The following is a 22797-nucleotide window of genomic DNA, read 5'->3' as shown; positions in this document are numbered from 1 at the left end:
GGCATGAGAGCACAGACAGGAGGTATGAAAAAAAGACAGGAGGCATACACAGACAGTAGGCAGGAACACACAGACAGGAGGCAAGAACACACACATGAAGCATGAGGACACAGACAAGATGCAAGAACACTCAGACAGGAGGCATGGGGACACAGGAGGCAAGGACATACAGACAATAGGCAGGAACACACAGACAGTAGGCACGGACACACAGACAGGGGGCAAGAACACACATACAGCTTCATCCCCATTATTTTCAGAGAGAAAAATTGAAGTACTTCTGAGGCCGGGCTTACATCCCCCACATGCCAAACAAAAGTAACATAATGGGGAGCCATGGTCAACGGCCAATAGGTCAAGGGAGCCGTAGGCCGAAAATGTTTGGGAACCACTGACTTAGGAGTACCTGGTTGATGATGAAGCAGGCACTTTCAGTGCCTAGAAGACAAAGAAATGGGCCCCACGGCGCTTCTCTGTGCAAAACGGGGGCCTCTCGTGACCACTGAGGTGGAGGGGGGCAGCATGCACTCCCTCTGTACTACTTGTAGTCCTTCCTGGGGTCGGCGGTTGTTGGGGGCCCCCCCGGGCCTCCACTGGCCTTCACACGAGGGGGCCAAGGTCACCAACACTTATGTGAAGGAGAGGGGAGCCACGCACCCCCTCCGCTTTAAAGACGGGCCCCTCTTGGGGCCCATGTTCATTGGGGGCCCCCCAGGACTCCACAGGCCTTCCCAAGGGGGGGGGGCAAGTTCAGGGGCACCGGCCCACAAGGAGCCGGGAATGAGACCCGGTGTGCAGGGAGAAGGCTCCGAGCAAAGCGGGGGCTTGTGCGCCCCCCCCTGGCATCCAGGGAGGCCATGCACCTCCTCCTCAGTGCGGCAATCCTCAGCCCATCAAGGGCGGGTCTCCCACACCGGGAGAGACCCGTCTCCTCCGACCGTCGAGGAAGCAGCCGACGAACAGGTCCGTTGGTGCCCCGGGGGTACGCCTGAGCGCACACTCCCTCAAGAGCTTGGTTTCCTTCTGCCCCGGGGGCGCTACACACAGCGCACTGCACACGCGTGCTGAAATGAACAGCTCAGGCTGCGGCGGTGATTTGGAGTGATAAGAAAACGCGTTCAACGCGGAAGGTCGGTATTCTGGGGTGGCATTGGAACGCCAGTTTAGAGCGCATTTTTGTCATCACCGACAAGCTCTCCTCCTGGCATTTTTATAGTCCCAAAGAAGACGCTCTTCCTACAATGGAAGCAGACAGTTTCAAGGATCAGGGGCCACAGCACCCTGCTCCTGGCAGACAGAGTCCAGAGAAGAGATCCAGAGGTGGAGGGGCCCAGCAACAGGCCAGCACAAGGGAAAGGCAGCCAGTGGCAAGTCCTTCATCGTGACCAAGCAGTTCACAGGTCAGCACAGCAGCAGCAGTCCATGGCGGTCCCTAGTGAGTCCTTCCAGCGTCTCTGTGTCCAGTTCCAGGATGTTTCAAGAGTCTCCAAATTGTGGGGAAAATTCCCCTATACCTATACTCAGTCCTTACAATGTTTTGCAATGGTAGGGAGAGGAGGTTCCAGACAGTTACAACTGGTTCTGGGAGTGCCCCCTTTCTCCTTTCAGCACATGCTCCAAACATCAGTGGGAGGTTAACAACCCTATTTTGTGAGGCCAGGGCACAGCCTTTACAAATGTAGGTGCGCCCGCCTCTCCCTTCTCTCAGCCCAGGAAGACTATTCAGTATGCAGATGCACCTCTGTGACACCTCCACCCTCCGTGTGTTCAGGCTGTCTGAAAAGTATGCACAAAGCCCCAACTGTCACTCTGCCCAGAAGTGGATTGGAGTCAAGCTGCAAAACACCAGAGTCATAAGCACAGATAAATGCGCACTTTCTAGAAGTGGCATTTCTGTGATAGTAATACAAAATACACCTACACCAATAAGCAGCATTTATTATCACCATCACAACCATACCAAACATGCCTACGCTACCCCTCATAAATCAGACAATACCCCTTACACATAAGGCACGGCATTTCTAATGCACTCCTAGGAGAAGGCAGAACTCCCAGCAGTGAGACACCAAGTTAGGCTGTTTGTCACTACTAGGACAGGCCACGCAACCTGGCACATGTCCTGCCTTCTACATACATGGCACCCTTCCCATAGGGCTAGCTAGGGCGTACCTTAGGGGCGACTTACATGTAGTAAAAGGGGAGTTCTGGGCCTGGGAAGTATATTCAGATGCCAGGTCCCTGTGGCAGAAAACTGCGCACACAGGCCCTGCGCTAGCAGGCCTGAGACAGGTTTGAAAGTCTACTTCAGTGGGTGGTGCAAGCAGCGCTGCAGGCCCACTAGTAGTATTTAATTTACAGGCCCTGGGTATAGAGATACCGCTGTACAAGGGACTTATAGGTAAATTAAATATGCCAATTAGGTATAAGCCAATCATACCAACTTTAGATGGGAGAGCACCTGCACTTTAGCATTGGTCAGCAGTGATAAAGTGCTCAGAGTCCTAGAACCAACAGCGAGAGGTCAGAAAAACCAGGAGGAAGGAGGCAAAAAGACTGGGGATGACCCTGCTTAAGGAAAAAAGTCCAACAAGAGGTGAGGCAGTGAGAGCAATACAGGGAGATCAAAGGTAGAGAGAGAGGGAGAAGTGAAGTAGAGAAGGGGCGAAATGAGATATAGTATAGAAAGAAATTTCAGGTAACAAAGCTCATGAGGCAGAGAGAAAGGTAGACAGAGAGAGACAGAGAGAGAGAGAGTGGAAGTGGTGAAATGTAGATGAGAGGAATATGCTGTAGAAAGAAAAGAGGTGACGTTGAGGGCTAGAGTTACAGAAAGAGAGATGAGCTTGCTAAAGAAGTAAAGAGAGAAACAGGTGAGCCGCGAGAGGGGGCAGAGACAAAGGACAAATAGAGAAGTGTATAAAAAATGAGACATAGTGAGGTGAGTGATGTGAAGAAGGTGATTTCAAATCGTCATGCAGGTTAGAGAGAGTGGTAATCATAATAAAAAATAGGAGGTAGAGAAAGAGAGGAGGAGAGAAAGCAGAAAGGTAGTGATAGAAGTGAGGTGAGGGAACTAAGGTGGGGGAGGTAAGGTAGCACACAAATGGTGAGGAGCTGGATACAAAAGGCGGTGAGGTAAAAAGAGATAAGGCAGTGAAAGTGATGTGAGGTGAATACGTGAGGTCGAGGTGAAGCATAAAGTGGTGAAGTGGCATTGAAAAAGACGAAACGAGGGAGTTGGAGAAAAATGAACAGAGAACTAGAGAGATGAGGTAAAAAGAGAGAAGTTGTTGAGAGAAAAGTGTAATAGATTGACGAAATATACTGAGATGAGATGGAAACTATAATGTGGTGCAGAAAGAGACATGAGCTACAGAGAGAGTTGAGGTATAGGGTGGTGATAGAGATGTACAGTTGGAACAGAGAGTAGTAGAGATATATTGGGACTCTTAAAAGAGAGGTAGGGAGACTACGGTTACTCAGAGATGCATTGAGAAAAAAATGAGATACAGGGAATTAAAACAGAGTGAATGGATGTGTATTTACTGTTAGGTAGAGATAGGAAAAGAGAAAGCGTGAGGTAGAAGATGTGAAATGAATTAAGGAAAGAATCTTGAAACAGAAACATTCTATGTTAATATAATTGACACCAACAACCTGAGATCGCTGAGGATAGGGTTGAGCAGACCAGGCATGCACTTCAAGCTTGAATGGGAGTGTGCATGTCTAGAGAACACATTTTAAAGAAGAATCTGTTTATATGCACAGAATTGAAACAGTTGGACTTTTAACTCTTCTGATCACTTTTCTAAAGCCACCCTTGGAAGGTGTGGCCTTGGCAATTTGCCACTTTTCCCATGCTTTAGCAAAGTGATCAGATTTAGTGGCATCTTTAAGTCCTGTATTTCGCAGATATCACAAACTGAACTACTGAACTGAATGCTGGCCTAGCCATTTTTCCACTCTGGCTCCAGCTCTAGAATAGGGAGGCTGTTTTCAGTGCAGGAGGACTGCCATGACTCATCAATGTCCTTATTCTATTAGTGTCATCCGGCGCTGTAAGAGATGGTTTGAACATTTTTGCTTGTGTTGGTTTTGGTTTCCAGTCCAGCCTTGCTGTAAATAGAGGAAAACCTGTGAGTCAGGAAGCAGGTGCATGCTGGGGTTCACAGTTTGTCAAAGTTCTTTGTCATAAAATATATTTTTTTAATCTGCTGATTGAGCGGGCTCAGAAAATTAATTTGCGGTCCTAGAGGAAGGGGCCTCCCCCTTCCTTATGTCTGGCAGGAGGATCAACCTTTGCTCTTTTGCAGTCAATCCGGCACCAGATTATGGTACACAGAATGGCCTGCTTTAGAGCTAGCCATGGTTCTGAAATGCAAAATTGTAATAAAATTGTATATTAACCGTTGAGGTTAGACTTTACTAGACAGAACATTCAAGAAACAGCTAAGCCCTAGTTAGGGAAAAGGCAGCAGAAAAGGACTTTTACGGAGGAGTCATTAGCTTGCGTTGAATGGACTATCTTAAATTCGTCACTGCTTCATTAATGTTATCTTGTTCGTGCGCCTGCTTCCTATTAAGGATTCAAAATACTTCTTATAATATATGCAGCTGTCGGCCTCTGCCTGAAGATACTTTCTTCATCCGGCCATCGTCACCTATCGGAGGTTTAATGAACCCGAGGCAGACTTCATGTGTTGACATGCAAGTAATAGTTGTGCTGGGAACCAGGCAGTGAAACTATAGGGAGATGGGCAGAATGGGCCTACGGAGGAAGTGGGGTGAGGGAAGAGGGCTTGAGTAGATGAGGGGTGACCTCCGAAAGGATACCGAAGGAGAGGAGTAATAGGTACAAACGGTAGTCTGACAGACAGCGAATTTGCAGAATGGCAAACGACTCGTAGTGAAGGAAAGAGGGAGAATGGCATGGATTAAAATGTATCCCAAGGGATGGAGCGATTGCATAGATGGGCAAGGACCGGTGAAATTGACTCAGGCTGTACAAAGAAAATATACTGAGAACTAAAACAGTAGGGTATAAGGAGCATGGAGTGGAAGAACCTGGCGACGGACGGACAGATAGATAAATAGATAGATAGACTGATAGATAGATAGATAGATAGATAGATAGATAGATAGATAGATAGATAGATAGATAGATAGATAGATAGATAGATAGTGTTAGAATTGGGTTTTTGGTTGGCAGTCAGGTTACCCCCTGTCCAAGCAAGGACCCTCACTCTAGTCAGGGTAAGTCACACACAATCCAAATTATCCTGTGCGTCTGTTTCGCCCCTTCACACGGGGACTTGCGTCGTTATTTTTCACACGGGGAAGACGTTGCGTCGATTTCCGGCGCGCGGATGGGTCTCCTCTTTGGGTCGTGGGGTTTTCAGACGCCCCGGGGTCTGTGCGTGGAATCCTGGGCTTGTTGACCGGCTGCGCGTCGTTCCGGTGGGCGATGTGTGGAATTTTCTCCCTCACGGCAGGCGCTGCGTCGATTTCCCCTCTGGAAGTCGGGCGGCGTTGTCCAGGCGGGCTGTGCGTCGAAGTTCCGGTCGCACCGCAGGCGCCGCGTCGATCTTTTCCCCGCAAAGTCGAGCAGCATCTTTCCGGTTCGGCGTGCAGTGAATTTTTCACTGCAGAACAAGCTGTGCGTCTAATTTTTCGCCGCACAAGGAGTCCAGTTGCAAGAGAGAAGTCTTTTTGGTCCTGAGACTTCAGGGAACAGGAGGCAAGCTCTATCCAAGCCCTTGGAGAGCACTTCTGCAGCACAGCAAGAGAGCAGCAAGACAGTAGGACAACAGCAAGGCAGCAGTCCTTTGTAGAAAGCAGTCAGGGGAGTCTTTTAGGCAGCCAGACAGTTCTTCTTGTCAGGGTGCAGGTTCTGGTTCAGGTTTCTTCTCCAGGAAGTGTCTGAGGTGGTATGGCAGAGGCCCTGTTTTATACCCAAATGTGCCTTTGAAGTGGGGGAGACTTCAAAGAGTGGCTTAGAAGTGAACCAGGTTCCCTTTCAGTTCAATCCTGTCTGCCAGGGTCCCAGAAGGGCAGAGGTCTTCAAACTGGGGGTGTGGCAGTCCTTTGTGTGAGAGCAGGCCCTCCACCCTCCCAGCCCAGGAAGACCCATTCAAAATGCAGATGTATGCAAGTGAGGCTGAGTACCCTGTGTTTGGGGTGTGTCTGAGTGAATGCACAAGGAGCTATCAACTAAACCCAGCCAGACGTGAATTGTAAGGCACAATAGATTTAAGTGCAGAGAAATGCTCACTTTCTAAAAGTGGCATTTCTAAAATAGTAATGTTAAATCCAACTTCACCAGTCAGCAGGCTTTTGTATTACCATTCTGGCCATACTAAATATGACCTTCCTACTCCTTTCAGATCAGCAGCTACCACTTCAACAATGTATGAGGGAAGCCCCAATGTTAGCCTATGTAGGGAGCAGGCCTCACAGTAGTGTAAAAACGAATTTAGGAGTTTTACACTACCAGGACATGTAAACTACACAGGTACATGCCCTGCCCTTTACTCACACAGCACCCTGCTCTAGGGGTTACCTTGGGCACACCTTAGGGGTGACTTATATGTAGAAAAAGGGGAGTTTTAGGCTTGGCAAGTACTTTTAAATGCCAAGTCGAAGTGACAGTGAAACTGCACACACAGGCCTTGCAATGGCAGGCCTGAGACAAGGTTGAGGGGCTACTTAAGTGGGTGGCGCAACCAGTGCTGCAGGCCCACTAGTCGCATTTAATCTACAGGCCCTGGGCACATATAGTGCACTCTACTAGGGACTTATAAGTAAATTAAATAGTCCAATTTGGTGTGATCCAAGGTTATCATGTTTAAAGGGAGAGAGCATATGCACTTTAGCACTGGTTAGCAGTGGAAAATTGTGCAGAGTCTAAAAACCAGCAAAAACAGTGTCCAAAAAGTGGAGGGAGGCAGGCAAAAAGTTAGGGGTGACCACCCTAAGGCTGTCAGGTCCAACAGATAGATAGATAGATAGATAGATAGATAGATAGATAGATAGATAGATAGATAGATAGATAGATAGATAGATAGATAGATAGATAGATAGATAGATAGATAGATAAAGGTAGGGAGAGAAAGAATGAGAGAGTCAGACTGGGAGGAAGCCTGCTGTATTTCACTCTGATGTCGAAAGAGCCCGGGTCCATCGTCAGATCCTGATGACATAAATGTGAGTGATGATCACCCCATTTACTGATATGTACCGGCGACAGCGTGAGATTTTTTTAGAGCTTCCTTCCACACTTTGCTTTTTTACTTGAAAAATACATATCAGGCTTTGTAAACTAAGGATTAAGACTCGGAAAAAGGGTTTGATTGATAGACCCCTGGAGTGGCGATGGGACATCCACCCTTTGCCCATTGATGGTGACCCACTGTCTATACTTGGAAGTATTGGCAGGCATGTGGGCTTTTGGCACCATTTCTGCATGCCCCAGGGACACTAGGGTTACCTCTGTCTGCTCCCCAAAACTGACTGGGACCATCTCCTCCCCGAGCGCTACGCGAGCCAACCCAGGTGTCTGCCCTCCTTTGGGGGGGCTGTGCCCTCTTGAGACCCTTGGAGTCGCCCTCAGAGTGCCCATACTTATTGCACTCTGCACAGTGGTGTACATACCTCCCTGTCTTCTGGTCAGTAAAACCTCTCTTTTGAGAATCAGACCGGGACTGGTTACCACTACTCCCTTGGGAACTATTTTGGGGGCCTTTTGAGAACTTCTTTTTTTTAAGTTTTTCTCCCCCCTCTTTCTTCTGATGGGAACCAGGACCACCTTTGTGGGTGTCCCCCCCAGATACCTTTTTGAACTCTATGGTACTAGTCCAGAGGTCCGCCTCCTGAGCAAGGTTCCTGGGATCAGTCAGCTTACTGTCTACTAGTTGCTGGCGCAACTCTGTAAAAGAAATACTGAGCATATGCTCTCTCAGAATCAAATTATGCAATCCTGTGTAATCATCTACTTTGCAGCCCCGCACCCATCCATTCAGTGCTTTACTGGAAAAGTCCAAGAAATCTACCCATGTTTGTGTGGATAGTTTGGTGCTGTCCCTGAACCTCTGATGTATTTCTCAGGGGTCAGCCCAAACTTGGCAAGTAAAATGGCTTTCTGAAGTGTGTATGTGTTTTGATCTGGTCTGTCCAATGTGAGAAGTGTGTCCCTCCCCAATGGCGGCACATAACTCCACATAGCTGTACCCCATTGCCCTTCAGGAACCTCATGAGCCCTTAGTGCAACTTCATAAGCAGCTAGCCATTTATCTATGTCATCTCCCACCACAAAACTGGACACCACATTTTTGGGTATACGAACATTCTTTTCTCCAGCAGCTGACTGTATGCTGCCACAATTACTTCTGGATTCAGACTGTTTTGCCTTGAGATCCAGCTCCTTGCGACTCAGTTCATGAGCCAACAAAAATTTATTTTAGGCCAAGGCTCTCTCTGCCCTTCTTTCCTCCTGTTGAGCCTCAATTTTCAGTCTTGCCATTTTCAATTCGAACTCCCTCTCCTCTCTCCTTTCCTCTGCGGTCAGGCCTTGATCAGAGACACTGCTCCCTGGTCTGGAAGAGGGCACAATGCAGTGGTAACGTCACCCACTGATGGCAAAAAATCCTCTGAGGGGCCATCTTCTGGCTCCTCTTCCTCAGCATCCTCCTCTAAATGGGCTTCTGCCCAGGCCCTCAGCGCCACTTGAAAGTCCTCCTTTCTGGAGGCCCCTTGGGTGGGTACACTCATCTCCCTGCAGAACCCTTTTAGCTGTTTGACAGTATGTTTCCAACAGGGGTAGGTCAAAATCTCCTGCTTGAGACCAGGCCTGAGACATGTTGAGTGAGGATTTAGGTTTAGAAAATTGTCAGGAAAACAAATTTGCAAAAAGAGATAATAATCAAGTTGGCCTTCAACTGTGGGTAGGCAGTGAAATACTTAGATACTGTATGTCACTGCACAAATACAAGTCCTATCCCACCGCTGCCACCAATGTTAGAAATTGGGTTTTTGGTTGGCAGTCAGGTAACCCCCTGTCCAAGCAAGGACCCTCACTCTAGTCAGGGTAAGTCACACACAATCCAAATTATCCTGTGCCCACCCTCTGGTAGCTTGGCACTGAGCAGTCAGGCTTAACTTAGAAGGCAATGTGTAAAGTATTTGTGCAATAAATCATACAATAACACTATATAGCACCACAAAAATACACCACACAGTGTTTAGAAAAATATATGATATTTATCTGGATATTTGCAAGTCAAAACGATAAAAGATGCAATATGAAAATGTAAAGATATCACTGGAAAGTGCTATTGAGTGTCTTAAGTCTTTAAAAAGCAAACAAAGTCTCTTTCAAGCACAAAGTACCTGGTTGGAGTGAAAAATCTCCGCAAAGGGGCGCAGAGGAGGAGATGCGTGGAAAATGGTGTGTGCGTCGGTTTCGCCCCTTCACACACGGACTTGCGTCGTTGTTTTTCACACGGGGAAGACGTTCTGTCAATTTCCGGCGCACGGACGGGTCTCCTCTTTGGGTCGCTGGGTTTTCAGACGCCCCGGGTTCTGTGTCTGGAATCCTGGGCTTGTTGACCGGCTGCGCGTCGTTCCAGTAGGCGATGCGTGGAATTTTCTCCCTCACGGCAGGTACTGCGTCGATTTCCCCTCTGGAAGTTGGGCGGCGTTGTCCATGCGGGCCGTGCGTCGAAGTACCGGTTGCACCGCAGGCGCTGCGTTGATCTTTTCCTCGCGATGTCGAGCGGCGTCTTTCCGGTTCGGCGTGCGGTGAATTTTTCACCGTGGAAAAAGCTGTGCGTCTAATTTTCCGCCGCACAAGGAGTCCGGTTGCAAGAGAGAAGTCTTTTTGGTCCTAAAACTTCAGGTAACAGGAGGCAAGCTCTATCCAAGCCCTTTGAGAGCACTTCTGCAGCACAGCAAGAGAGCAGCAAGACAGTAGGGCAACAGCAAGGCAGCAGTCCTTTGAAGAAAGCAGTCAGGTGAGTCCTTTAGGCAGCCAGTCAGTTCTTCTTGTCAGGGTGCAGGTTCTGGTTCAGGTTTCTTCTCCAGGAAGTGTCTGAGGTGGTAGGGCAGAGTCCCTGTTTTATACCCAAATGTGCCTTTGAAGTGGGGGAGACTTCAAAGAGTGGCTTAGAAGTACACCAGGTCCACTTTCAGTTCAATCCTGTCTGCCAGGGTCCCAGTAGGGGGTGTGGCAGTCCTTTGTGTGAGAGCAGGCCCTCCACCCTCCCAGCCCAGGAAGACCCATTCAAAATGCATATGTATGCAAGTGAGGCTGAGTACCCTGTGTTTGGGGTGTGTCTGAGTGAATGCACAAGGAGCTGTCAACTAAACTCAGCCAGACGTGGATTGTAAGGCACAGAAAGATTTAAGTGCAGAGAAATGCTCACTTTCTAAAAGTGCCATTTCTAAAATAGTAATATTAAATCCAACTTCACCAGTCAGCAGGCTTTTGTATTACCATTCTGGCCATACTAAATATGACCTTCTTACTCCTTTCAGATCAGCAGCTACCACTTCAACAATGTATGAGGGCAGCCCCAATGTTAGCCTATGAAGGGAGCAGGCCTCACAGTAGTGTAAAAACGAATTTAGGAGTTTTACACTGCCAGGACATGCAAACTACACAGGTACATGTCCTGCCTTTCACCCACACAGCACCCTGCTCTAGGGGCTACCTAGGGCATACATTAGGGGTGACTTATATGTAGAAAAAGGGGAGTTTTAGGCTTGGCAAGTACTTTTAAATGTCAAATCGAAGTGACAGTGAAACTGCACACACAGGCATTGCAATGGCAGGCCTGAGACAAGGAGGAGGGGCTACTTAAGTGGGTGGCACAACCAGTGCTGCAGGCCCACTAGTCGCATTTAATCTACATGCCCTGGGCACATATAGTGCACTCTACTAGGGACTTATAAGTAAATTAAATAGTCCAATTGGGTATGATCCAATGTTACCATGTTTAGAGGGAGAGAGCATATGTACTTTAGCACTGGTTAGCAGTGGAAAATTGCGCAGAGTCTAAAAACCAGCAAAAACAGTGTCCAAAAAGTGGAGGGAGGCAGGAAAAAAGTTAGGGGTGACCACAGTAAGGCTGTCAGGTACAACAGATAGATAGATAGATAGGTAGATAGATAGATAGATAGATAGATAGATAGATAGATAGATAGATAGATAGATAGATAGATAGGTAGATAGATAGATAGATAGATAGATAGATAGATAGATAGATAGATAGATAGATAGATAGATAGATAGATAGATAGATAGATAGATAGATAGATAGATAGATAGATAGATAGATAGATAGATAGATAGATAGATAGATAGATAGATAGATAAGGTAGGGAGAGAAAGAATGAGAGAGTCAGACTGGGAGGAAGCCTTCTGTATTTCACTCTGATGTCGAAAGAGCCCGGGTCCATCGTGAGATCCTGATGACATAAATGTGAGTGATGATCACCCCATTTACTGATATGTACCGGAGACAGCGTGAGATTTATTTTAGAGCTTCCTTCCACACTTTGCTTTTTTACTTGAAAAATACATATCAGGTTTTGTAAACTAATGATTAAGACTCGGAGAAATGGTTTGATTGAAAGACCCCGGAAGTGGCGATGGGACATCCACCCTTTGCCCATTGATGGTGACCCACTGTCTATACTTGGAAGTATTGGCAGGCATGGGGGCTTTTGGCACCATCTCTGCATCCCCAGGGACACTAGGGTTACCTCCGTCTGCTCCCCAAAACTGACTGGGACCATCTCCTCCCCGAGCGCTACGCTAGCCAACCCAGGTGTCTGCCCTCCTTTGGGGGGCTGTGGCTTCTTGGGACACTTGGAGTCGCCCTCAGAGTGCCCATACTTATTGCACTCTGCACAGTGGTGTACATACCTCCCTCTCTTCTGGTCAGTAAAACCTCTCTTTTGAGAATCAGACCGGGACTGGTTACCACTACTCCCTTGGGAACTATTTTAGGGGCATTTTGAGAACTTCTTGTTTTTAAGTTTTTCTCCCCCCTCTTTCTTCTGATGGGAACCATGACCACCTTTGTGGGTGTCCCCCCCAGATACCTTTTTGGACTCTATGGTACTAGTCCAGAGGTCCGCCTCCTGAGCAAGGTTCCTGGGATCAGTCAGCTTACTGTCTACTAGGTGCTGGCGCAACTCTGTAAAAGAAATACTGAGCATATGCTCTCTCAGAATCAAATTATGCAATCCTGTGTAATCATCTACTTTGCAGCCCCGCACCCATCCATTCAGGGCCTTACTGGAAAAGTCAAAGAAATCTACCCATGTTTGTGTGGATAGTTTGGTGCTGTCCCTGAACCTCTAACTGTATTTCTCAGGGGTCAGCCCAAACTTGGCAAGTAAAATGGCTTTCTGAAGTGTGTATGTGTTTTGATCTGGTCTGCCCAATGTGAGAAGTGTGTCCCTCCCCAATGGCGGCACATAACTCCACATAGCTGTACCCATTGCCCTTCAGGAACCTCATGAGCCCTTAGTGCAACTTCATAAGCAGCTAGCCATTTATCTATGTCATCTCCCACCACAAAACTGGACACCACATTTTTGGGTATACGAACCTTCTTTTCTCCAGCAGCTGATGTATGCTGCCACAATTACTTCTGGATTCAGACTGTTTTGCCTTGAGATCCAGCTCCTTGAGACTCAGTTCATGAGCCAACAAAAGTTTCTTTTAGGCCAAGGCTCTCTCTGCCCTTCTTTCCTCTTGTTGAGCCTCAATTTTCAGTCTTGCAATTTGCAATTCGAACTCCCACTCCTCTCTCCTTTCCTCTGCGGTCAGGCCTTGATCAGAGACACTGCTCCCTGGTCTGGAAGAGGGCACAATTGCAGTGGTAACGTCACCCACTGATGGCAAAAAATCCTCTGAGGGGCCATCTTCTGGCTCCTCTTCCTCAGCATCCTCCTCTAAATGGGCTTCTGCCCAGGCCCTCAGCGCCACTTGAAAGTCCTCCTTTATGGAGGCCCCTTGGGAGGGTACACTCATCTCCCTGCAGAACCCTTTTAGCTGTTTAACAGTATGTCTCCAACAGGGCTAGGTCAAAATCTCCTGCTTGAGACCCAGCCTGAGACATGTTGAGTGAGGATTTAGGTTTAGAAAATTGTCAGGAAAACGAATTTGCAAAAAGAGATAATAATCAAGTTGGCCTTCAACTGTGGGTAGGCAGTGAAATACTTAGATACTGTATGTCACTGCACAAATACAAGTCCTATCCCACCGCTGCCACCAATGTTAGAAATTGGGTTTTTGGTTGGTAGTCAGGTTACCCCCTGTCCAAGCAAGGACCCTCACTCTAGTCAGGGTAAGTCACACACAATCCAAATTATCCTGTGCCCACCCTCTGATAGCTTGGCACTGAGCAGTCAGGCTTAACTTAGAAGGCAATGTAAAAAGTATTTGTGCAATAAATCATACAATAACACTATATAGCACCACAAAAATACACCACACAGTGTTTAGAAAAATATATGATATTTATCTGGATATTTGCAAGTCAAAACGATAAAAGATGCAATATGAAAATGTAAAGATATCACTGGAAAGTGCTATAGAGTGTCTTAAGTCTTTAAAAAGCAAACAAAGTCTCTTTCAAGCACAAAGTACCTGGTTGGAGTGAAAAATCTCAGCAAAGGGCCGCAGAGGAGGAGATGCGTGGAAAATGGTGTGTGCGTCGGTTTCGCCCCTCCACACACGGACTTGCATCGTTGTTTTTCACACGGGGAAGACGTTGCGTCAATTTCCGGCACACGGACGGGTCTCCTCTTTGGGTCGCGGGGTTTTCAGACGCCCCGGGGTCTGTGCCTGGAATCCTGGGCTTGTTGACCGGCTGCGCGTCGTTCCGGTGGGCGATGCGTGGAATTTTCTCCCTCACGGCAGGGACTGCGTCGATTTCCCCGTTGGAAATTGGGTGGCGTCCAGGCGGGCCGTGCGTCGAAGTTCCGGTCGCACCGCAGGCGCTGCGTCGATCTTTTCCTCGCGAAGTCGAGCGGCGTCTTTCCGGTTCGGCGTGCGGTGAATTTTTCACCGCGGAAAAAGCTGTGCGTCTAATTTTTCCCCGCACAAGGAGTCCGGTTGCAAGAGAGAAGTCTTTTTGGTCCTGAGACTTCAGGGAACAGGAGTCAAGCTCTATCCAAGCCCTTTGAGAGCACTTCTGCAGCACAGCAAGAGAGCAGCAAGACAGCAGGGCAACAGCAAGGCAGCAGTCCTTTGTAGAAAGCAGCCAGGTGAGTCCTTTAGGCAGACAGGCAGTTCTTCTTGTCAGGGTGCAGGTTCTGGTTCAGGTTTCTTGTCCAGGAAGTGTCTGAGGTGGTAGGGCAGAGGCCCTGTTTTATACCCAAATGTGCCTTTGAAGTGGGGGAGACTTCAAAGAGTGGCTTAGAAGTGCACCAGGTCCCCTTTCAGTTCAATCCTGTCTGCCAGGGTCCCAGTAGGGGGTGTGGCAGTCCTTTGTGTGAGAGCAGGCCCTCCACCCTCCCAGCCCAGGAAGACCCATTCAAAATGCATATGTATGCAAGTGAGGCTGAGTACCCTGTGTTTGGGGTGTGTCTGAGTGAATGCACAAGGAGCTGTCAACTAAACTCAGCCAGACGTGGAGTGTAAGACACAGAAAGATTTAAGTGCAGAGAAATGCTCACTTTCTAAAAGTGCCATTTCTAAAATGGTAATATTAAATCCAACTTCACCAGTCAGCCGGCTTTTGTATTACCATTCTGGCCATACTAAATATGACCTTCCTACTCCTTTCAGATCAGCAGCTACAACTTCAACAATGTATGATGGCAGCCCCAATGTTAGCCTATGAAGGGAGCAGGCCTCACAGTAGTGTAAAAACTAATTTAGGAGTTTTACACTACCAGGACATGCAAACTACACAGGTACATGTCCTGCCTTTCACCCACACGGCACCCTGCTCTAGGGGTTACTTAGGGCACACATTAGGGGTGACTTATATGTAGAAAAAGGGGAGTTTTAGTCTTGGCAAGTACTTTTAAATGTCAAGTCGAAGTGACAGTGAAACTGCACACACAGGCCGTGCAATGGCAGGCCTGAGACCAGGTTAAGGAGCTACTTAAGTGGGTGGCACAACCAGTGCTGCAGGCCCACTAGCAGCATTTAATCTACAGGCCCTAGGCACATACTGTGCTCATTACTAGGGACTTATAAGTAAATTAAATAGTCCAAATGGGTATGATCCAATGTTACCATGTTTAGAGGGAGAGAGCATACGTACTTTAGCACTGGTTAGCAGTGGAAAATTGTGCAGAGTCTAAAAACCAGCAAAAACAGTGTCCAAAAAGTGGAGGGAAGCAGGCAAAAAGTTAGGGGTCACCACCCTAAGGCTGTCAGGTCCAACAGATAGATAGATAGATAGATAGATAGATAGATAGATAGATAGATAGATAGATAGATAGATAGATAGATAGATAGATAGATAGACAGACAGACAGACAGACAGACAGATAGATAGATAGATAGATAGATAGATAGATAGATAGATAGATAGATAGATAGATAGATAGATAGATAGATAGATAGATAGATAGATAGATAGATAGATAGATAGATAGATAGATAGATAGATAGATAGATAGATAGATAGGGTAGGGAGAGAAAAAATGAGAGAGTCAGACTGGGAGGAAGCCTGCTGTATTTCACTCTGATGTCGAAAGAGCCCGGGTCCATCGTGAGATCCTGATGACATAAATGTGAGTGATGATCACCCTATTTACTGATATGTACCGGAGACAACGTGAGATTTTTTTTAGAGCTTCCTTCCACACTTTGCTTTTTTACTTGAAAAATACAAATCAGGTTTTGTAAACTAATGATTAAGACTCGGAGAAAGGGTTTGATTGATAGACCCCTGGAGTGGCGATGGGACAAGCCATCAATTACTTGTGCTAAAATAAAATGATGGTTTTATAATAAATAGAATGAAAAACAATTATATTCTTAATTTAGGGCACAAAATATCAGTTATCCACTGTTATACCTTGAGACAGAAAGTGATATCCAGTTTGGTGGAAAGAAAAGGTGGGCATTGGAGCGTGGAGAGCCCAAGGAGTTCATACCTGTGGAAGTAGATAAGCTCATGGTGCCTTCTAAGAGGTGCCTGGAGGAAACCGCTCGTTGGGGTGATTCCCCATTCACTCCTGTGTGAGCCACCTTCCTGCTGGTCTCCTGTTTGTGTACAGGCAATAATTCTTTGGCCGCGAGTGCTGTCAGGTCAGGGCACGATATGCTGAGATTGTGTTGAATCTCCTCATTTGTTTTCCTGCTGCTCTCTCCGTCACTCTAGATTTGCAGTAAAACGGGAAGAGGTCTCACAGGATGCCCTGACTGTGAACCCTTCCACTCCTTTCCATACCATGCTCCACTCCACATCTTCAAGACTGTTCTCCCTCACCTAAGGGCACCTCCTTACAACACACTGTGACTCTTTCCATGAGATAGTAGCTATGCAAGGAAGCCCATTCCATCAACAAGGTTATTTCCAGAATTAACGTTTGTTATAAAAATAAACAGAATAACAACATATTCCATTTATCTAATAGATCCTGCCACATCTCTGTTCATTCCCACCCCTACACGAAGTAGCTACTATACCCATTTTAGTTCTACATGAAGCAATAACCAATGCAGGGCAGTTGTCATGAGCATTTTTACCTTGTCTCTTCCTTGTACCACTGGAACTCTGCTAGGGGCACAGCCGAAGCTTCACAGCGCAGGATGCCCTTTTGACCAACTGATGCTCCTGTGTTCTTAACGACAGAGATGTATGGTGGGTCTGCAGAGAAAAACAAGAGGATAGGTTGCAGATCTTAAAAGTGTCCCCTCCCCCAGTGCAAGTGGAAATTTCTTTCAGAATTACAGCCATATTTGGGATACCCTTGCTGAAAATATACTAGTAACAGGTCGGCAGTGGTGTGACAGAAAATGATGGGGCCCTTATGCAGAAAATGAGGATGGGCCCCAGAGTCTTCCATATCTTGCGGACATACATTGGCTTGGGATGAATGGGGGGGCGCTCAAGAGGTGGGTACCACCTAAATAACTGGGTCCCACTGTTTCGCAGGGGCTGCAGGGCATGTGTTACGCTTCTAGGTGGTGAGGGCGGATGAGCTCCATGTGTAGCTCCTGTCCTTCCAAACTGTTTAACATAGTGATTTACAGATACCCCCTAAGTACCAGTAGCTAAATTGAGCGAAGGGACCACACAGACAGTTATTTTAAGGGACCAGGACACTTTACATTTGTCTCACGGGCAACTGTCCAGCTCACCAGGGACTAAAAGCAAACATTGTATTGTATTGCCAACACGTGACTCTTTGTTGAAGAATTACAACCTGCATGTTAGTAATTAAAAAATCTAATATGTATGAACAAATTTCCCATAGCCACAGAATTGGAAAACCCTTTGATAAATATATCACCAGTAGGTAGCTATTATTAGAACGTAGTTTCTATATGACAACCGTTTTTGGTTTGTTAATAACTTTGGTGCTGTTTGACCAATTTTACAAGATCTTAAATAAAATGTCCTTCTTTGCCTACTTCTGAATGGAAAGTTTTGGGATGATTCGTCAAGTGGGGGCTGAGAGAAAGTCAGGGGTCCTAAAAATTAGCTTTCCCCATGCAATTTCTGATAGGGATTTTAGACACAAACTACAGCCCAAACTGATAAACGGAAGTACAATATATTTGGCAGAAAGCTAGATCTTGGCACAGAAAGAGTGCTTTTTTGTGTTTTGGTGTAATTCCCTCCAGTAATTTCGAAGTCATTAAAGGAAAAAGAAATATAGATATCTGGGGACAAGGATCCATCAAAAATCCATTTGCTGGTGATCCGTGGATCTGGAGGGAAAACAAGGCTCTTATTAGCTGGCTGCACCCTAACAGGAAAGTTGCGCCCACCATTTTCTTTATCACTTGGGCCGGTGGATTCCAAAAAAGGTGAAATAAACATAGGGGGTCAGGATAAAAATTGACCAAATATTTTTTTCAACCAAATCGTGAATTTGCGGATTCACAGAAGCCCAGCCCCCAGTGTCCATCCACAATGGATCCAAAGATGCAAAACAGAATAAAAAAATACCCCCATTCACACTGGAAACCCCTGCCGCACATGGCCAAAGGCCATGCGCAACTTTGGGTTGGGTGCATGTGGAGGGGTTAGATGCAGAGTTTGGCCGCAGGCCAAAGTGGTGGATGTATTAACGTATGATAATTATATATTGCTTTCGTTAAAAAAAAACATAGATTTACAGAGAAAAACAAAGGTTACAGGGACATTATAGTTAGGTTGATGTTTTACCCATACAAAACCACAGAAATTCAGCAGTTCTAGATATGTTTATAGTTATACTTATCTGAAGAAACTATAACTTGTGCCATTAAGTAACTTTAGGCCATAGGTTATTGTTCCCTAACATAAGTATAGATATAAGTATAACTATAACTGTTGAATCTCTATGGTTTTGGGTTTTGTATGGGTACTACAACCTAACTATAATGTTCCCATTACCTTTGTTTTTTCTCTGAAAAAAAAATATATATATATATGGCTATAACTATAACCATCAGAGAACACCTATGGAGTACACCCAGAGCATTTGAAGTTTTTTTGAAGTCTGACCATATCTATAATAAAATCTTTATGGTGCAAAGCTTACAGCGCATGATTACATCAGCATTTGAAGTGGACAGATCATTAAATAGCGGTGGACATGATGGATGGTGAATTAGACAAAAACAATGGCAAAGAAGGTCAATTGTACATAGTTTATGCGATTATATGGAGGTGTAGAGGTTGTTTAGCAACAGGCCCTGTGGGAATTACATATTTGTGTGGATAGAGTTTAGATTATAGTATCAGCCATGTCACGTTTGCTATGCAGTCCAGCCTGTTGTATTCTGTTTGCTTTTTTTAATATGTGAAACTAGACTAAATGACTAGACTGTTGTTAGTTGAGGTCAGGATTGTGGGTGCTGACAATGGAAAACATACTATTATCCAGGAGAACAGAGCTATTACTTGAGAGTACCTGTATCCCTTAACAGTAAGATTCTGCAGACACTTTGTCTCATAAAGAGCATTGATAATGTGCCTTATTACTACAATCATGTTCTTTAAACACTTGAGAGCAATTAATACAATAACCACAACCAGCGTACTGCATCAGTTACAATATATGAAGGTTTCGAAGAATTAATTGCCCATTCAAGTGTTGAAAGTGGGCTGCAATATGTGGTTGAAGTGAGTGGCGGGCTCCTGGCGGTCTGCCGTGTACCATTATTTTTTTAAACTAGTTTTGTACTGCTTAATATTACTTTAATTAAACCCACTGAGGTAACAGCCTTCACTGAAAGAGTGTGTCCAGAAATCATGACAGGTAAGTTGTGATTGTTTAAACTTATGATACTTTTATTTTATCTACAAAATATTTGGGAATCTGTTGAACACAATCGTTTGATGGATGACATTGAAAACCGAAGTCTTCTTTCTAGTGACAGATGATCATCATCAGGTGCACCAATGCAAACTTTCACGGGAGCATGGAATGGACAAAGAGGCACGGTGTGATGCTCCTATTGAAGAAGCAAGAACTTAATACAGTGACTTTACAGGATTAAGTATGAAAATATTAGTGGGTCTTGACTCTCCTTAGCCCCACTCAATATCCTCTTTATTGACACCCACACATACATATTGCTGTCTTTTCTGTTCAGAGTAAGTAAAATTAGAATTCCAGAAGCAAAACAGTCCAAAGTATAAAACCATGGATCCTTTGGTAACTGCAATTATTGTGAGTACTGTAGTGTTGTCTAAGTGTGAATGACGGAACCATTTGGGCTCCTGAAGAACTCCATAGAGCTGTGATGTAAGTGTTAGAACATGGTGAAGTGAATGCAGATTTAGAATGTTGAGTTTGCTGTAACAGGCAGAAGAATAAAGACATGCAATACATAGCTCTGTGTGTGGTGTATTCATTGGCGGGCACCCCGGCTGATGAGAACGCTACAAGCATGACCCATTATCCTACAAAAAAAGGTTTTGAGAGAAAGTTTTCCATGAACAAGTGGATTGATTTTAGCATTTTACAGCATAGTTTAGGATTTGATGGGTTTGTTTTCGAAAAAGGAAAAAAAAGCTTTTGACTTTTAAAACCTCACACCTTCTGAAAGATCCTAAAGTTGGTGTTTTTTAAAAATAATTCTCCCAGTCAAATTTGAGCAATTCTGCATGTCTCTATTTTTGCCCTTTAATGTCCATCATGTTGCTTGCATCAGCTATTCAATCAAATTTCATCTACTATGTATTACCCCTGCTTTCACATAAAAAGTATTTTGAAAATAGACCACCGGTTCTGCAGCTAGGGCACCACAAGCAGTCTTGTGGAGCCTACTGATTTGGTTCATAGACACAGGACTCATGTAATGACAAACATCTCTTAGTAAATGTAGTCTTTGGCCTCAAAGACCCTTAGTTTTTGTCTTTCAGCACAGACTAACTGGAAGCACATTTGCCAAGGCCAATTAATCAATCAGCAGCAGACTCTGATTATGAGACAGAGGCACTTACAGTTTACTGTGACATTGACACGCCGTACGACAGGAGATGACACCTCATTGGCTGCAATGCACTCGTAGAGCCCCGACTGCTCCCTGGTGATGGAAGTGATTTCTAGGTATTCATCTTCAATCACGAAAGATCGACCTACCGAAGACAAAAAGTGGAGACCAACATGCACATTAGACTGTGAAACCCTCATAGTGTTTCAGCTTCTTAGGATGAGTGGCCAAGCAATGATAATGTTAGTCTATTTTCATGCAGTACTCTTCTCATGCAATGCTTCGAATAAATAGCTTATTTGATGGTGTCAGCCATGAACCTCACCAGTATCAAGTGAAAAAATTGGCATCTTTAACTTGTGCACAGTAACTTGGGTGTATCAATTTTGAAATAGGTTCAAAAACACATCGTAGACATTGAGAGAAATGCGAGTGACAATGCATTAATTTGATATTTACTCAAAATTTTGAAGTGTTAATTTTAACAAGTAGTTGCTAACATCATTGACAAAAGATAAACATCATGAGTGTTTTATTAATTATTTCAATTGTGGCATATTACAAATTTAAAAGACTGATGCAAAATAATCAGGGACTGCCATATGTGACAAAGTCAGTCAGAGCCCTCCCGTGAAAATGAACACATCATGATGTGAGCAATCCCCGTGGTATAACTAGAAGGCAAAGGCCACAAATGCAAGAACCAAAGCTAGCTCAAATTTCACATCAAAGTCTCTGTAGATCAATTTTAGCTTGACAGCAGGTGCCAAAAATGTGTCTGTTATCTTTACTGTGCCACAATTCCAAATTAAAAACCCCTGTGACTAAATCAAAAGCACAAGTGGGTGGTTTTGGGGGTGATGACTGAACTGAACAAAGAGGGCTGCATGAAGGTCAGCTGGGGCTTTTAGTCCCCAGCAATACTTGCCTTCACAACCCACATGAGTGTGCACAGGAAGTCCTGACCTATCATTTCAGAGAACCCTTTTACTGCTGTGAATCTAGAGTTACCAGAGAAGATCAACAGATGGGTGACCAGGCTCTGCACGGAAAACCGTGGATCTGTCTTCTTGTGGACGTAAGAGAAATATGGACAATAGTGTTTAAACCCTGGGTGGGAAAATGACTCTCCCTTGTTACTCGTAGGAACCAGCTACATTCAGAATGTCACTGAAGATGCGAAGGGCTCTTAATACAATATATTTCTCATCAATGCTTTGGATTAGTGAACTATTGAATTGTGCAAGTACCCTCATAAGATACCTCTCATTAATACAATTGTGGCCTTTCATAAATCATTTTCAGTTTTCACCCCGTGGTTTCTATGTGATATTTTTTACTTTTATAATATCCTTTCGAAAGTAAGAAGGGCAATATAACTTTTTAATTAATATTTATTTAGTAATGTTTAGAAGGCTGACATTTGTTTATTTTTCTTCTTTGTTCTCACCTGGCTGGTTATCTGTCTTTCAGAGACCATGCAGGACCGAAAAATATAATACATAAAGAGAGGCTTTAGGTCAGCCCCCATCTGCCACTGCTTCGCTGCTGTGCCCTTCACTTTTTTCGTCATCCAATAGAAAATAATCAAAGTGATGGAATGGGTCAGGCCCCTTCAGGTACTGCTTTGCTTGGAGTGTCATTCCCACTCTAATCAGCCACTGGAGGGTTATTCAGTGGTTAGAGCATCTTTTATCATGATTGATGCCATTTCACTTGTTTTCTAAAGGAGTGCCTCTCCTCGCCTTCCCTCTTGCATTCCCCTCCTTGTTCAGGACTATCTCTTTCCCCTTTCCACTTCAGGCACACCCCCCTGCCTCGACATAAAGAAGGGACAATGCGGCTGAGAGGATGCGATCAAATAGGACTGCAAATGAGCTCTGGGATTTCAACAGCAAAATCATTTTATCTCTCCTTCCTGTCAAAATGTGTTCATTTAAACGTAAACACCAGCAATGCTACAATCGATGTTAGCTTAATCAATAAAAAGGCCTGATGTATTTACAAATCAATATCTAGTTGAAAATATAATAGTATGCCCAATGGCATATTTCTGAAAATAACCACAATTGTGATAGTGATTCCAAAGCTCTTTTACTTAAACTTTCATTGATGAGAAACTCGCCTGCTGTCAGGCGTTCCTTTGTCATCAAGTAACTTGCACATAG

The 22797-nt window shown here is 45.2% G+C and overlaps 1 protein-coding gene across 1 annotated transcript in view; it reads right to left on the bottom strand.

Moving 5' to 3' along the window:
* The window catches only part of OPCML (opioid binding protein/cell adhesion molecule like), a 1147432-nt gene that overhangs the window by 69642 nt on the left and 1054993 nt on the right, over positions 1-22797 (bottom strand). Inside the window, exons 4-5 of the mRNA XM_069224456.1 lie at positions 20640-20774; positions 16724-16844 (exon numbers count right to left, since the gene is read on the bottom strand). Of these exons, the coding sequence (XP_069080557.1) occupies positions 16724-16844; positions 20640-20774 (256 nt within the window). The remainder of the gene's footprint in view (positions 1-16723; positions 16845-20639; positions 20775-22797) is intronic.

This window comes from Pleurodeles waltl, chromosome 3_1 (genome assembly GCF_031143425.1).
Source record: "Pleurodeles waltl isolate 20211129_DDA chromosome 3_1, aPleWal1.hap1.20221129, whole genome shotgun sequence".
Taxonomy (NCBI): Eukaryota; Metazoa; Chordata; class Amphibia; order Caudata; family Salamandridae; genus Pleurodeles; species Pleurodeles waltl.
Note: the sequence above shows the minus strand (reverse complement) of the source record. Positions and strands in the feature narration are given on the sequence as shown.